At 46.9% G+C, this 15,415-nt stretch overlaps 3 protein-coding genes across 5 annotated transcripts in view; 1 reads left to right on the top strand and 2 right to left on the bottom strand.

Annotated features, from left to right (window-relative positions):
* Positions 1-4,075, top strand: part of LOC113213804 (phosphatidylinositol 4,5-bisphosphate 3-kinase catalytic subunit delta isoform) — an 18,096-nt gene extending 14,021 nt beyond the window's left edge. The window contains exons 17-19 of the mRNA XM_026432978.2: positions 130-303; positions 413-532; positions 635-4,075. Of these exons, the coding sequence (XP_026288763.1) occupies positions 130-303; positions 413-532; positions 635-763 (423 nt within the window). The 3' untranslated portion in view covers positions 764-4,075. The remainder of the gene's footprint in view (positions 1-129; positions 304-412; positions 533-634) is intronic.
* A 111-nt stretch (positions 4,076-4,186) lies between these two features.
* On the bottom strand, positions 4,187-10,631 carry LOC113213807 (uncharacterized). 2 transcript variants are annotated; one of them, XM_026432983.2, is made up of 5 exons: positions 9,697-10,631; positions 7,956-8,170; positions 7,304-7,535; positions 7,135-7,235; positions 4,187-7,066 (listed from the first exon to the last, which is right to left on the bottom strand). In XM_026432983.2, the coding sequence occupies exons 2-5, from the start codon at positions 8,160-8,162 to the stop codon at positions 6,740-6,742; spliced, it is 867 nt and encodes a 288-aa protein (XP_026288768.1). In that variant the 5' UTR covers positions 8,163-8,170; positions 9,697-10,631; the 3' UTR covers positions 4,187-6,739. The 2 variants fall into 2 exon arrangements, with proteins under 2 accessions (XP_026288768.1, XP_026288767.1); XM_026432982.2 differs by having other exon boundaries at positions 9,745-10,631.
* A 99-nt stretch (positions 10,632-10,730) lies between these two features.
* The window catches only part of LOC113213805 (uncharacterized), a 35,712-nt gene continuing 31,027 nt past the window's right edge, over positions 10,731-15,415 (bottom strand). Inside the window, exons 2-5 of one of the 2 annotated variants that reach the window (XM_026432981.2) lie at positions 14,631-14,764; positions 14,333-14,550; positions 13,539-13,690; positions 10,731-13,468 (exon numbers count right to left, since the gene is read on the bottom strand). In XM_026432981.2, coding sequence (XP_026288766.1) covers positions 12,790-13,468; positions 13,539-13,690; positions 14,333-14,548 — 1,047 coding nt within the window. In that variant the 5' untranslated portion in view covers positions 14,549-14,550; positions 14,631-14,764 and the 3' untranslated portion in view covers positions 10,731-12,789. The remainder of the gene's footprint in view (positions 13,469-13,538; positions 13,691-14,332; positions 14,551-14,630; positions 14,765-15,415) is intronic. The other variant, XM_026432980.2, reaches the window with a different exon arrangement.

Here is a 15,415-nt window from a genome sequence, read left to right as displayed (position 1 = left end):
CCCCCCCCCCCCCCACACACCTTTTCTTTGTGTGTCTGTGTGTGTGTGTGTGTACACAGTTGATTGATTGATGATTATTTACCTCTGTACTACTTTTCCAAACTAATATTTTTTTCTCCTTTAAAAAAGCTATTCCATATAGATTTTGGGCATATCTTGGGTCATTTCAAAGCAAAGTTTGGTATTAAAAGAGAACGTGCTCCCTTTGTTCTCGTTCATGACTTTGTTCATGTCATCAATAAAGGACAAACCAAAAAGGGACAAGCTCTTGAGTTTCAAATGTTTCAAAGCCATTGTGAAAAGGTACAGTTCAGAATTACTCACGGAATTCTATTAAACACAGTGCTTCTTAAATAACCTTGGCCTGTTCGTATATTATGAATACTAATTGTTTCTCTCTTTTTCTTCTTAGGCGTTTTTAATATTAAGAAAACATGGAGGACTTATTTTATCACTCTTTGCCATGATGATCTCTACAGGACTGCCAGAGCTAAGCTCTGAAAAAGACCTTAACTATATCAGAGATACTCTGGTAAGTGATGTTATTATCTTGTCATCATCTTTTAAAAGTTAAAAACATTCCAAGGACATTGGTGTATTATATAATTATCGTGGCAATTTTAAAATTCCATAGGTTTTAAACAAGACCGAGCAAGAGGCCATTGCTCATTTTCGTGCAAAATTTGATGAGGCTCTAGCTCTTGCCTGGAGAACCTCGTTGGACTGGGCAGCTCACAATGTTGCAAAGAACAATAAACAATAGGTGAGCAACTCCTTAGGTTCTAAATTTCCCTGTTGTAAGGAAAGATAAAAGGATGGGTTGGTTGGTTTTGACTGACTCAAGAGGTGTAGGAGTTAAGGAAAAGTGGGAAAAATGAAGATTCAAAATTCTTTGGTCATCCCATGAGCAACCTCCTTAGATCCAGGATGTTTTCGAAAGCAAGGCTCGTCTGCTGTCTTCATTCTTTGATTTGTAATTATAATTCTCAAAAAATAACTACAATAAATGTAAATTTGTCTCTGTTTACGACCTCAATTTCTGTACATATACAGGGTAACATAGTTATAGCTTCTCAAAAGAATAATGAACGCTACACTAGTCATTCAATCATGAACATAACTCTAGATAGATTATCGTATAGTGAACTCTTGTTATACTTTAGAATCCAGTAAAAAACTACATGTCTTGTGGTATTGCAGCCATATTTATATTGATGTTTCACTATGTATTTTCAAGTTGTGTTGCATTAAAAATTCTGACGCTACTGACTGACAGTTAACAGGCGTAAAGCAGACAGTCTGTTATATTATGTTGTACACTCCTCATAAACCCGTTGGTTGTACTGAAAATAAATATTAAGATGCTGCAGCAAATACAGTTTTGAAATAGATAGAAAGGGAAATTTTTCAGTGGGCCAAACCCTCTGCTCAATTTTTAACTTTCTTTTGTTGAGTTTATTCTTCTTTAGTGTAGTGGTTAATTCTTTCATGAATAATGGGTCATTTTCTTTGCTATTTGTGTAATGCTTAACCTTTATTTGTTCTAACAAAAAAAACACTCATTTTTTGAAACATTTTGGTTTAAATCAAGGACATAGTCCTGGGTTGTTATAAAAATCAGATAAAGGTTTGTTCTACACACTGTGGCTCTCTGGAGGAAAACTCTTGTATCTTTTAAGCCAAGCAACTAAGCTAAGCAATAATATTGGAAGCTTGGAATCTGCAATAAATGTTAAAAGGCTTTCTTGTTCCTCCAAACGTGCCTAGCCTAGTTCAAACAAATACTTATTTTTCTAAAATTTATGATAATAACTAATGCCAATTAGTCTTCCTTTACTGCTACCAAATTTAAATCTACTTCTACTGTGAAATGCTTGCAAATGTGCTGATGTATTAAGTTAGTTAAAGGATCGGAGGCAGTTTGATTTTTTGCCGAAATTTTCCTACAGATGTGTTACTTTTTCAAATTTATGACGTAAGTGATATCAGCTGCATGTATTGGATTTGAGTTCAAATGTTATCCAAATATGTTGGATTTTCATCTATTTTATTTATATTGACTTAAGTTATGAGAGCACAGTGCTATTGTATGTTTCTTTTTATCACCCAGTATTCTGTTGGTTTGAAATAGTATTGTTATGTAATACACACCAAATTGTTTATCTTAAAAAGTACAGGGTGTCGAGGCTTATGCACTCTACTTTTTATTTAAAGTTATACTCTACCATATGACGAGGTGCGGGCGGGTTTTCCCTGCAAAGTACAGATTTCTGTGTGTGGTACATTTAACAAAACAACAAAAGAAAGAAAGGAATATAGAAAGAAAGGGAAAGAAAAGGGCATTTGTTTTGCTTGGTTTTCTCTCATTCTTTGATGGTCATCACAGCACTAAATTTAATTTAACGTAGAGTTGCTGTGTTGGTTTATTTGGATTACTGATCGAATCCTTATTCTAAATTTGTGCTTTTTATCCGGTTAAATAGAATTCAAGCCATTAAAATGATATAATTTATATTTTTAAACAGCAATTGCTTGTTATGCCACAAAAAATGTAATTTCATTACACAGAGTACATCCTGTGCTGTTGGGTTCTATAAAGTGATGGCCACTCCTGAGGGTCGCTGGTTCTATACCATGGCTTGAAGGCAATTAATTTTGTCAGCTATTCGTATTTTTCTGTACCTCATTTGGTTTTGCTTTGTGTGTTTTTTTGTGTGTATGAGGGAGTGTATGTGGCTGTAGTCTCCTGTATTCAGTATGAGACAAGTTAAAGCGGTCCCGGCTCTGTCAGCTGTTAAGAGCAGGGCTGTGTCTTTAGCTCCAGCTTGATTCAGCTTTGGATGAATGAAACCAAACGCACCTCCTTTTTTTTTTCATTTCTACTAAAATTGATATCGAGTTCATTCTCAGTTGTGTGTACCAGATTGTAGAACTGGTATTTTTAACTGAGAATGGAGAAATGTGATGATTTGTATACTTTTGTTTAATATTATTACTGTAAGAGATATGTGTAACATGTGCCATGCAATCGATATGACAGCCATGAAGAAATTCCAAATTATTTATGATTGCTTTCAGAGCATTTTTGTGCCTACATCAGATTTTATGACCTTGCCTGCTGCTGTGTTGTCATTGTTCTAATTATTTGCAAATACTGTCTATCTACACGTCGTATTGCTTTATTTTTCAACCCACTCTGTATGCTAAAAGCTTCAAAATTTTTTATCAGATTCAATTTATAGATGTAAGCTATTGTTAAGGATTTTTTTATATTTTTGTATTTTATGTGTACTGACTCAAATCATGTTAGGATCCTATTGAAATTTATGAATTTTCACCAATGTTGTTGAATTCTGTCTTTTTTTGTTTGTTGTTTGTTTGTTTGTTTTGTTATCTATTCACACAATTCACCAATATGATTGTGTAATAGTGTACTCTTCTGTAGACAACATGGCATGTCAGATTTTTGTATGAAATCTGTTTCTTGAGTGATGCCTATCTCTCATATACGATAACCCCTACTGACACCTTAACCAAGTACGTATAAGCCTCTCAAGCCTAATAATCATGTTCCATGACTTTTCTTGCTTCTTTTCTAGAAACCTCAACAGCATGGTACAATACAAGATCTTTCTAGAAATTTTGTTAAAGATTAAACTCATAACTTTATCTGATTTTTTTGGTGCTTTGTTGGATATAATTTGTTGTTGGGTAAACCATAAATATGAGTATAACTAATTACAACTGTATGTTTGACTTACAATATATTTTATTTAATTTTGTAAGGGTGTAGATTGTAGATCCTGAGTAAGTTACAAATTTTTGTCTTGGTGCGATAATTGATCTCATTCAAAGCTGTTCATGAATTGAACTGCATAAACTTCCCATTGATGTGAGAGTTAAAAAATAGCATTTAAAGAATTTGTCATATTACCCATACTGGTCCAAAATGACCTGATAAGAGTAGTTAAATAATACTACAACAATCTTGCTCTTGATTTATTTTTGCAGTGGGCCTAGTACAATTTGGTCTAAAATGTTAATGAGAAAATAAATGAAACTGATGACGATAAAACTTTCATATCTTTCAATGTGACCCTATCTTCCTTTTAAAACCACTGAACCAAGAGACACCATGCTATGCAGTGTAGAAGCCAGGATACAGGACAGATAAAAATATCTACGCTTTACAAGAAAAAGGCAAAACAATGTATTTTTGAGTTATGGACATTCCTGTACAATACTTTTTTTGTGTAACACAGTTGAGGGCAGTCAGACAATAGTATGGATGGTCCCATTACATGTTTCAGGAACTTCCTCCTTTCTCTACAATTTTGCAATATTAATCTTCACCTTCAGTCATCATCATAACTGCATTTCTTCGCCAATGTCAATGTATACAATCCACTGAACAGTTCCGTGTGTACAAAGTAGCCTTATTTTTGTGTTCTGTATTATATTTGGGAGGTGGAGGAAGAATCCCGTGTTCATGGCTTACTTTTCTTCACTCTTTTTCTTACGTTAGAAAGAATTGTGTTTAAGTGTATAATTTGTTTAAGTATTTTACAACTTCAATTTAGAGGGTTGGTTTAGTAGTACAAAACAAACTGATCTAACCATGTCAAATAGATGCCAAAAATCATCACACAGAAATATCCAAACATTAATTAAATCCAGAAACAAGTCATAAGTCAATTCACAGCTGAGTTACTTAATATAATATTTTTATATATACTGTAGTATGTACATCTTTAAAAGTATATTACATGTGGGTCTGGGCCCCATTGTGCATCTGATTTTAGGCATACGACCTTAGTCAGTGGCCAGTATAAATATGAAGGATGAAAATCTGCTCTTAGAAGCAGTTCATAAAATCTGTAAAACCAACAGGGTTGTAAATACAGACATCAGAACTTTCACTTGTACTTGAAATTGGATTAAATGTACAACTACTTCTGGGCATATTACTCTGACAACATGTAATAATAAAAAGATGTGAGCTCCTTCAAAAGTAACACCAAAGTAAAGAAGAACATTCACAAGAAGTTGTTTCATGTGACCATTGCATAAAACAGTGAAAGCAATTTGAATATTTGCTGTTGCCTTATAAGTAAATTTAACAATTGGGAATAATTTTAATGGCCAAAGTCATTATACAATTTTCTTATGATTAAATATGTAAGTAAGATATGTATGTATATTTTTGGCAAAGGGATTAGCTTGAATATGACAAACTGAGGAATCGAATATAATTTACAATGCTTTGGTCAAGGCTGGACTGAGAACGCTTTTATGTGAACTCAAAGTCAGCTCACTTTGTACTCTTTGTTTCTTGGAAATATCTCATACAGTTAAAGAATCACTGACTCAAGCTCTATGATAATTAGCTATGTCAGTTCTAGGAGAGTTTAGACAGTTAGCTGCTGGGTTTCATTTGAACCTCTACAGGTTTAACTCTTGTACAGGAATGTGTACAGGAATGGTGCACAGTTTGAAATATAAAAAGTAACGGAACCACAGCTTCTCTGATAAAAAATACTAACACGGTGGCAGCTTAGACTCAGTTTTTTATGAAGAGACACTTATTACAGTATAAAGTGGTTCTATAATTCTAAAGCATGGAACAGAAAATCATTTAGTCATCACTCTACAGAGTAAGTTGATGAGTTATTATTTGTTTCTCCTGCAATCATACTATCAATTGGAAAAAAATTAATGCTTAAAAACTATAATGTAACACAATAGTTTCAATATCCTTTGGCAAAGAAAGTATAGGATAAAAATAGTAAGCCTCTCTCTCTCCTCTTGTCGCAAACATAATTGGCTTTAAGAAGTGCAGTTACATGCTATTAAAGTATACTTAGCTTCCTCAGTAAATAATCGCAGGCAAAAGTCTTATTTCGAGTTGGTTTGTTCAGTATGACCTGGTCTACGTCATCAGAGGGTAGTAACGTTCTCGTAGGTTTTCTGACGCTGTGAACCTGTTTGGAACAAGCGGCCTGTCTTGCAATAAAACCGAGGGAAAACATTTGAAATCAGCGTAGCTTTTGGCTCAGGGTAGGCTGCTGTTGTATCATTGCTCACGTTTTGGGACGACTTAAAATAATAAGTAAGCCCTTCGACTCAAGCGAGAACATATAGATTTCCCGCCAAATTCTCAATGACAAGCAATTAGTCCGTCAGAAGGCAGGCGCGGATTAAGGTCTGGCTGACAGGGGAGGGGGCGATGCACTGTCGGTTGCCTACTTACAGGGGTTCTGTGGCTCATATTGCCTACCTTTCAGGCGGCTCACTAGGTGATCGCCCCCCCCCCCCCTTAATCCGCGCCTGTCAGAAGGTCCGATTTCGTAGAGCTCTGCCACCCACTCTTTGCCCTGTGTAACCCAACGCCCGTTCGCACAGACGCTCGGGGTTTCCCTGCCGTGTGTGAGAAGATCATGCGAGAAAGATGTCGGTGACAAGAAGTGACGCGGTGACACTCAAGGCGGGTCAGGCCGCGAGACTTCAAAAATAAATATGCTTCGCGGAAGATATCATCCATGCAATCCGGACCCGGGCATCAAACCAAGACCAAGGGCCGCAGCAGCGTGCACAGCAGCGCTGCAGCACCGGCGTGGGTGGGCCTAAAGGCGGGCACACAGCATGACGCCAGCCCTCGTCCCGGCCAACCAAAGAAACGACGAAAATAACCTTCCAGTGGGTCGACGCGCCTTCCGGGCGTCTGTCCACGGGCCGCTGCTCACGTGGCGGGGGCCCCGGCCTCGGCCCCGGCGGGGGTCGGCGAGGGCCCTGGGGCCCCAGTGAGTGCGACGGGGAGGGTGGCGGCCAGCTCAGCAGGTGCGGCCGCGGTCATCTCGTTCATGTGGTTCTGGATCTCGGCGCGGGTCTGGGCATCATCGGGGTCCTCGGCTTCGGCACCATCCAGGTCGCCGAGTGGCGCCGCGCCGCCCGCGCCGTGAGCCAGCCCGTGCAGCGTCATGCCCCGCTCCATCTCCAGGAGGCTGCGGCGACGCTGCGCTCCAGTCGGCGTGCACACCCCTAGCGCTGCAGAGGCTCGGCGAGCCACCTGGAGGAGACAAAGACGTTGACAGGGCGTGCCTCAAGAAGTAGACCTCACATGTGTAATAAACCTACCTGGCCATTTGTAGTGGAGTTTGTGCGTGATCGACTGCCATCGCGGACCGATCCTGACCCGGAGCCCGACGCTGGGGCCTCAGAAGCGGCTGCACCGCCACCTACAAGCAAGCCAACCTGTCAGACCCGCACGGTACGGGCCGGGCCGGGCCCTCTCCTCATAGCTCACCTGGGGCCTGCGCGGTTGCGGCCATTCCGGGTAGGCGGCGCTGCCGCCAGGGCAGCACGCAGCAGCGGAGCACGGCCAGCAGGATGCCGAAGATGAGCATGGCGCCCCCGCCGCCCAGCAGAAGGTAGCGGTGCTGGCTCGCGTCCGCATTGGGGGTGAGCTGCACTAAGCCGACGATCACCAGGATGGCGCCGAGGAGCAGCGACACCACGACAAGGTGCAGCACCGACACCTACAGAACGATAGCAACGGTGGAGGCGATTGCTAGCGCGAGAGAAGGGTGCCACGCAGCGCCACGCAGGTGCCGGCGGCGTGCGAGACCGCCACAGGGACCGCCCCGCGGGTAGGCAACAAGGCGTCGGCGCGCAGTCGAGTGCTGCGGATGCCTACCCACGATTCCGCGGGCGCTCCCCGCCGCGCTAGCCGCTAGCTATTCCCCCGCAACGGCACTTTGTCACAGTTTCTGTCATGTGGCGAGCGCCAGTGTGCCACAAAAGTGCCTCGCGTGAGGAGTGGTGAGGAGAGGAGCGTTGGGGGAGCTGCTCTCCTCACGTCTGCCTGGCAGCGGGCAGCGGCCTCATCGCAGGCCGCCTCGGCTTGTCAAAGGCACTTGACTCTGGCGCGCGCCCCGCGGCTCCTCGCCTCGCCTCACCTTGCCGCAGATGTAGTACTCCTGCCGGCCGTCCTGCTGGAGGGGCGACTGCAGCGGCTCGGGGCTGGCCACGCCCAGCCCGAGGCCCACGTTGTCCAGGGAGTCGGCCGGGGGCGACTGGATGCCGAGCTGCGACGGCCGCTTGTGGCGCCGCTCCTGCTTCCGGCGCTCGTGGCGCACGGCCACGGCTGGCATGGCGCCGATCATGGTGAGCCCTGCGACCGAGACGAGGAGGGCGGTCAGATTACAAGGCGAGGGCAGGGGGAGGGAGTCAGTGCGGGAGGGACATGCCTTGCTGCCTCTCTCGCGCTCACACCACCTCGGCGAAACTTCATCTCTCTCGCACCTATGTTTTGGCGCCAACTGTCGTCAGCGGGCTGTGCACATAGACATACGCTGCATGCATAAAAACCTCGGAATCAGATGCATACATAAATATAACATATGTGATGGCGGAAAAAATATAAATGGGGAGTGCAATATGATAAGTTATTTAAAAAAAAATGTAGGTGGCTTTGCTGAGTGGCCCGCGAAGCAGTGGCACCACCGTGCCGGGCGGGCCCCTCTGTGCAGGTGGTGGATGCAGGGGCGTATGTGTGCAAGCGTGCAAAGGGGTGGGGAGTGTGTGGCCAGCAGTGGCCACCTGAATGCAGTTGATTCGGGTAGTGGGCTTCGTCAGGAACTTCGTTCAGGCCTTTACTCAGTCAGAAATAAATAATCGATTCGATGTTAAGTCGACATCGCCGAGGTGGATAATGCCAAAATTATAATCGATTCAGTACTTGTGGGGGAATATGTCAACGACCAAAAGCGACATCGAATTGTCATTTGAATCGACATTATCATTTTCTGTCTGGGATTCATCCTGCGGTCGGTGGTGTTGTGTCGTACGTACCAAATAAGTCAGCGCAGCTGCAGTGCAAATTATTTTTTTTATTAAAAAAAGCAACAAATAAACTAGTAACATCTTATTTCCTCCCTTGCGAGTGACTGGAGTTTAAATGTCACGGCTTGGCTTGTGGCCATATTGACACAATAGAAAGCAATTTTGCGTTGTTAGCGATGGCAGTTCTGGTGGTAAAGGACTTACCTTTATTCGCCAAACGGTAAGAAAAGATAGCAAGTCCACAACGCGGGACTCGTGAGTTTTCCCACGCCAGTCTTTTGAGGAGAAAATGGGAAGAGGAGGAAGGACGGTGTGTTGTTTTGCAAGATTGTATTTTAAAACGCTCTCTACTTGTTAAAGTGGGTTTACTAATTTACAGCTCTTTTCTTTGTCTCTGTCTCCACGATTCAAGTCAGCGGCGTTCGGGTGGGTCAAGTGGGAATATATGTGACTGTTGGGTGACGTGTGAAATAAAAATCACGCACGTGGCAAGTTTCAGCGTCTTGTAAAAACAAAATTTTGAAATTTGCCGCTCGCGCGTGTAATACATGGCGCATCCACACGGTCAGTGGACTCTCGGTAAATGACGCCACGGAACTATAGTGTGCGAGAGAGATATGGCTATATCGAAAGAATAGCACGTTTCACATTAAGTGAAGAATGCGTCATGCAAAGGCTCTATTATTAATTTAAATTTATTTTAACTCGTCAATTCCCACTCATAACTTTCGAACACACAGACGAAGGTGTACACACACAAACACACAGACGAGAGCAAATTCCAACCAAAAGACACTGCTTGAATCCTTCCGATCGGGGACTCAGATTGTGAAACTCATAGGTTGAAATCCGCACCTCAGATTTGGCTTTAGCTGCGGCAGGGACGGTGGGGCGGACGGTCACCTGAGATAGTGAGCGGAGTCTGCAGCGCCAGGCTGGAGGGCCACTTGCCGCGCTTCTGTTGCTTGAGTCTTTCGTGGCGCACGGCCACTGCGGGCATCGCCCCAATCATCCTGCATATCAAACACGCAAAGGTCAACACACATTCGCCGAGAACCCAAGCCTGTAGAAATAACCACTTTTTCCTAAAAGAAACTATTCATTTTCTCATGACACACAAGAGAAAGGGCAGTAAAAGAGAGATAGGAGAAAGTGAACGAGATGATGAAGAGGGTCAGCAGAAGGGCAAGGAGAAGAGATAGATACAGAGCCACAGAGAGCACCTAGAAGTGTGGAGTATCTATGCGTGGTCGGGTACGAGACGTGTATAACATACGGGGTTGCCCACGCGGAAGCTTGTAAATTAACATTTCTGGGTAGAAACCGAGCATTTACTGAATGGTTTTCAAGCAGAAGTCTCAAAGTAGTCACTTTTACCTTGTACACCTATCTCGTCTGTGGTTTTTCTGTATCGCATGCAGACGTGCGAGTGGGTTGCCTAGTCGATTGTGACGAAAAGGCAACGTGGTCAGCGATGATAGGCAAACCCACACCCACCCAGACGCGTGCAGGTCGTACAGTGACAGTACAACGAGTACAACATCAGGAAATATTTAAGGGTAGATCAAGACAACGGAACGGCTTTATTCGTAGACTGAGTAAATCGTGCCCGTTTCGGTTGCTTACCTCCGCGGGCTCGGCGGTCCACGGGGGATGTGGGGTGAAGGTGGGGTGGGGTATGGCCATGCACCTGACAGCACTCATGGAACAGCCCGGGCGACGGCGTCACGGGGCGGTGAGGGGTGCGAGAGGGGTGCGCAAGTTGGGAGGCGTTCTTACAAGACCTGGGGAGGGGAGGAAGTACACGTGCCGAGTAGAGGGTGGTATGGTGAATATGTGTGGTGGTGGGAGCGGGTGGGAGCGATCAATGAAAGGGCGAAAACAACCCGTTTGGCGTCAAATCTTTTCGTTTTCATTTATTCCTTCACCGACAAATCAGACTTCATAATACTGGAAATCACACGGCAAATCCGAAATCAACTCCTTCACAATACACACTGGCATACAACAGGACACATGATGTGAGACGATAAGAGGTAGAACAGACAAGTCGTACATGTACCTTCCTATCTGGCTCCACGCCAAGTCAAGGAAAAATACCATTCGGCACAACCAAACCGTATTCATATTTATTTAAGAAGGAAGGGGCAAACACACAAAGTCATACAAATTGATTAAACGAATGGCATAAAGGGTACTTCATTGAAAACATGTAAACAAAGTCGAAAAAGAGATGAACATGATGAGGCATCTAGTATGTGTATATTCAATAATTTATAAGTGCATGAAAACCTATTATATGTGAGAGAAGGAAAAAATATGGCATTTTAACATCTAAGAGATGCCCATGACATTCCTATAACCACATATGCGATGGGTTTATGTGCGCGTTCTGTCTGGCTGAGATTGAATGCAATAATATACAATTCTTTCCCAACATATTTAATATTATACAATAGCGTAGTTTGATTAGGTGCGTAGAAGTAAAAGTGTAAAAATATCACAATGCAGTTATATTCTCAATTCAGAGTAACAGCCCTATATTATCCTTTGATGCACCGTTTATCCGGTAGATCCAGTTCTCCGCTTGGTCGTAACTTGAAACCTTGACAAAGACGCGTCCTACGGCCTATGAGCTGGAATATGGAATGGGGTTGCACTGGAGGAGAGAGGCAATAACATCACAAGAAACGGACAAGAGAAAGCAAACGCTATTGGTCGTTTGTTAGGAGCGAAATTAATGAATTTTATGAAGTTATCTTCAACTATTTAGGCCAAAATGTAGATAAAACGCACGGGGGAATTCTTCGGCCCATACCACTCTGATTCTATTTCTTTTCCCATGGACAAGTACAAAAAGGCAGAAAGTAAAAGCAAGGCATGGAAGCTAAGGTAGCACCTTGACAGGCTCGTCAAGAAAAAGCTAAGAGTATTATTTACTTACACATATCATTGATATCACAGCTTGAAGGGAGATTTGGCAACGCCGCTTTGCCCCTGTTCTTATCTGAGTCTGAGGACCAAATATATCTCTATTCGCTCAGGGGGCTTCTGGCTGAGAGATGCTCCAGAAGTCGTTATAAGCTATAAACCGATAGAAGAATCCATGGGAGGACCAAATGTTATGTATTTCATTGTACATGAAGTGCCTGCATGAAGCTAAGAGCAGTACCTCAGTAGAATATGTTAATAGTATGTGCAATACAAAACAGCATCATGTAAATCTATAAAATGGAGAATAGATAGTTTTAAATTTCAAAACAATAATAATTAAAGAGGGATGTAAAAAAGACATTTCTTTCGCGCTCATCATAGATAAATTAGAAAATGTATTTCGAGGTGGAGCAAAAATATGCCCTACTTTACCAATTCTGCTGTTGTTAAAAATGCAAAGTTTTGTTAAGAATCCGAAACTCATGGACTATAAATAAATCACAACTCTGAAGCCTGAGTTCGCTCATTCAATCACCCATCACGTTTCACTTTACTTCGCGTCTTCATCCAACTACCATCATTGCTTCTGGGCAGAGTGGATTCTATCTCCCCAAGGCTAAAAAAAAGAGAAGTAGTTTTGCTAGATAAGTTGAGCAAAGTACACACCGACATACACAAAACACGCTCTCAACAGACACGCACACACACATATACACACACACACAGAGAGAGAGAGACATGCACCAACACGCTCTCAAGAGACACGCGCACACACACGCGCGTAGAGTAGCGATAAAGTCACGCGACAGGATGGTTGGTACAAGCGCCCCCTCGCCTTCTACCCCCACCCCTCCTGGCCTAGTAAGGCCGCAGGAGGGGTGTGGGGAGGGCGTGCGCTAGGAAGAGAAGAGGACGAGGGAATTAGAATACACACAATGCGGGGCAGCGGGGCCGTGCACGGTAAGGAAGGGGGAGGGCAGGGGGGAGGGAGGCCTCTGTGTCTGCCATCCGCGCTCAGATCGCCACCACGTGGTGGGTGGGATGTTGATGTCCATAGGGTATGTGCGGTTGGTGGTTGCTGTCGTGGTGGCCAGCGCCTTCGTGATGGCCGTGGCCACTGTCGTGCCGCGCATGCCCACTGTCGTGTCGGCCGTGCCCGCTGTCGTGCCGCCCGTGGTGCACTCCGTGGTGGGCGCCGTGGTAGCCTCCGTGGTGCAGCAGCTCGCGGGTCTCGGACGGCGAGGCAGGGCCCGAGCCGGGGCTGATGCCGGCTGGGCTGAAGGCGGACGCCGGGCTGGGAGCCATGAGGTCGCCGACGTGGCTCATGCGGTCGCTGACGCCGTCCTCCTCCAGGATCTGCTCCAGGTCGCAGTGCAGGTGGTGGTGGGCCGACGGCGGTGGCGAGCGCATCGTGGGGCTCTGCAGCGGCGACAGGCTCGCGTCCACAGCGCTGTCGGAGGCCCGGTCGGCGCGCTCCGTGAACACCTCGTCGCTGTCGCTGGGCGTGCGCGCGGCGCGGGCCAGGGCGTGGTGCTTGTTGGTGAGCGCGCCCGTCTCCACGTCACGCACCAGCCGGTGCCCGGAGCGCGAGCGGGTGAGCTGGCGCTGCACGTACTCGGTGAGGTCGTCCTCCTCACGCTGCGCCACGTAACGGTTCAGCACGATCAGGAAGACCCCGAGCAGGATGGCGCACCTGTGGACGACAAGCAGAGTGTGAGCTGGGCGTGAGCGGAGCTGAGCGTGAGCTCAGGCGCGGGACTTACCCGCCAGCGATAGTCAGCTCGTTCCACCAGAGGGTCGTGTGGAATTGGCTCCACGACGTGATGTCATCGGGCAGCAGCCCGGACCCCAACAGGAAGCCCCCCAGCACCAGAAAGACCACGCCAATGTGGAGCATGCCCACCGAAGACATCATCTGCCGACGAAAAATTACAGGAAAAATAAGACACATTGATGTGCAACAGTGCATGGCATCTGTGGACTACGGACTGTACTCATTTTTTTCTCATCCAAGCAGCCCTTGCCCGCACAGTCCCAGCAACCCAGCTGGGTCCAGCCTGACTGACTATGGCGCCAGCTCGTCGTCCGTTTGCGCATTGAATTTAAATTGGGCGTAATCCCATCTCGAGGGGCCCTCCACTCGCCAACTCGTTGGACACAAGGAAAAATACTCGCTTAATACTCGCGGTAACTCGCGAAAAACTCGCGTCAACTCGCGGAAACTCGCAAAAAAAAGAAAAATACTCGCCAAATACTATTTTCGTCAGTACTCGCGTAAACTCACGGATATACTCCAATACTCTCGAATACTCGCGAAGACTCGCGCAACTCGTTCTACACCCACATGGAGAGTGGGGGACCCCTCGCGCACGCTGCGTCTCTCCCCGGTGGCTCGAGCGGGAGCGCCGCGCGCCGCATAAGGGAAGGGATTCTGCTGGGTAATAGCCTCACGGGCCGCCCCCACCCCACCCCAGCCCGCTAGTTCATTGCCACCCCCGGCACTATAAAGACCCCGCTCCTTTCGCTCCAGAGTTACGAGGCTGAAGCCCTCCCTTACCTTGTTCTCGACCATGGAGTCGGGCACGTTGGAGCTGTGGTGCCGGCGCCGGCCCCGCACGGAGGAGCGCGGCGACACGAAGCTCGAGTTGCTCTCGCCCAGCCCGGACTCGTTGGACTGCTGCGAGTAGCGGCGCTCTCGCGCCTTCCGCTGCTCGTCGCGTCGCTTGCGCTGCCGCTTGATGGCGAGCGCCGAGTGCAGCCCCATGGAGTGCATGGCTGCAGCGAGGACGAACAAACGGATTAAGAGCGAGCGGTGGCAGCTTCAAGGTACACTCAGATGGACGCGCTGGACTCACCTGCGGCTGGGGTGGAGAGTTCTGGTCGAGTTGGTCACTGAGTGCTGCTCCTCTTCACTTCACTGCCGGCCTGTCGGCTCACCACTGCTCGCTGCGGGAGCCGCCATGCACCTGACGATCCAGGGTAACGGAAACTGTTCGTCACGTCCACTCTCACGCACTCACTCTCGCACTCCCGCTTTCATTCACTCTTTTCTCACACGGTGCAACATTCTCAACAGTGTGCTGCGCTGTAATCCCTCAACTCTGTCCTGGCCACAGTCCACTCCCCGGCGGAGTGGCTGTCGTTAGTCAGGTTCACGGCGCGCTGCGGCGGGGACTCTCTACTTGATGAGATGGGGAGGGTGGCGAGCGGGTCGCTGGGGGCGGCAGGCGTGGCAGGCCACCCTGCGCGACCTGTGGAGCTGCTGGGGCTGGACTCGCCCGGCCCGGCCGGGGGGTGCTGCTGGGGGCAGTGCAGAGCGCGGCCAGCACCGCCCCGCCGAGTTAGGCGCTGCTCTGTTGCACACACCTAGTTCGAAACGGTGGCAAATTCCGTTAACATACGGCGTCATGTGGAGGGAGTGCTCCCTCCCGTCCAGGCTCCGCCCCCTTTTCTCCCTTAGGTCGAGACGACCCTACCTGTTGAACCTCCCGGGCTCGGCCCGGCCCCAGGGCTGCGAGAGCGAGCAGCCAGTCGATAGAGCTCGGCGCTGCGGAGGGGTGGCCCGGTCCACCCGCACGAGGCGAGGCGAGGGGAAGGAGCGGGGGCAGTGGGGCGTCGACCCTCAGGCAGCAGGGGGAGG

This window comes from Frankliniella occidentalis, unplaced genomic scaffold (assembly GCF_000697945.3).
Source record: "Frankliniella occidentalis isolate FOCC.00 unplaced genomic scaffold, Focc_3.1 Scaffold220, whole genome shotgun sequence".
In the NCBI taxonomy this organism is placed as follows: Eukaryota; Metazoa; Arthropoda; class Insecta; order Thysanoptera; family Thripidae; genus Frankliniella; species Frankliniella occidentalis.
The sequence above is the reverse complement of the archived record's forward strand: the minus strand, read 5'-3'. Positions and strand labels throughout refer to the sequence as shown.

Excerpts from the sequence above, each read along its gene's own strand:
- LOC113213807 (XM_026432982.2), bottom strand. The coding sequence starts at position 9,853 with ATGATTGGGGCGATGCCCGCAGTGGCCGTGCGCCACGAAAGACTCAAG. Across the intron at positions 8,171-9,744 it reads GACTCCGCTCACTATCTCAG|GGCTCACCATGATCGGCGCC; the intron begins GTGACCGTCCGC and ends TCTCGGTCGCAG. Across the intron at positions 7,236-7,303 it reads CGCAACCGCGCAGGCCCCAG|GTGGCGGTGCAGCCGCTTCT; the intron begins GTGAGCTATGAG and ends GCTTGCTTGTAG.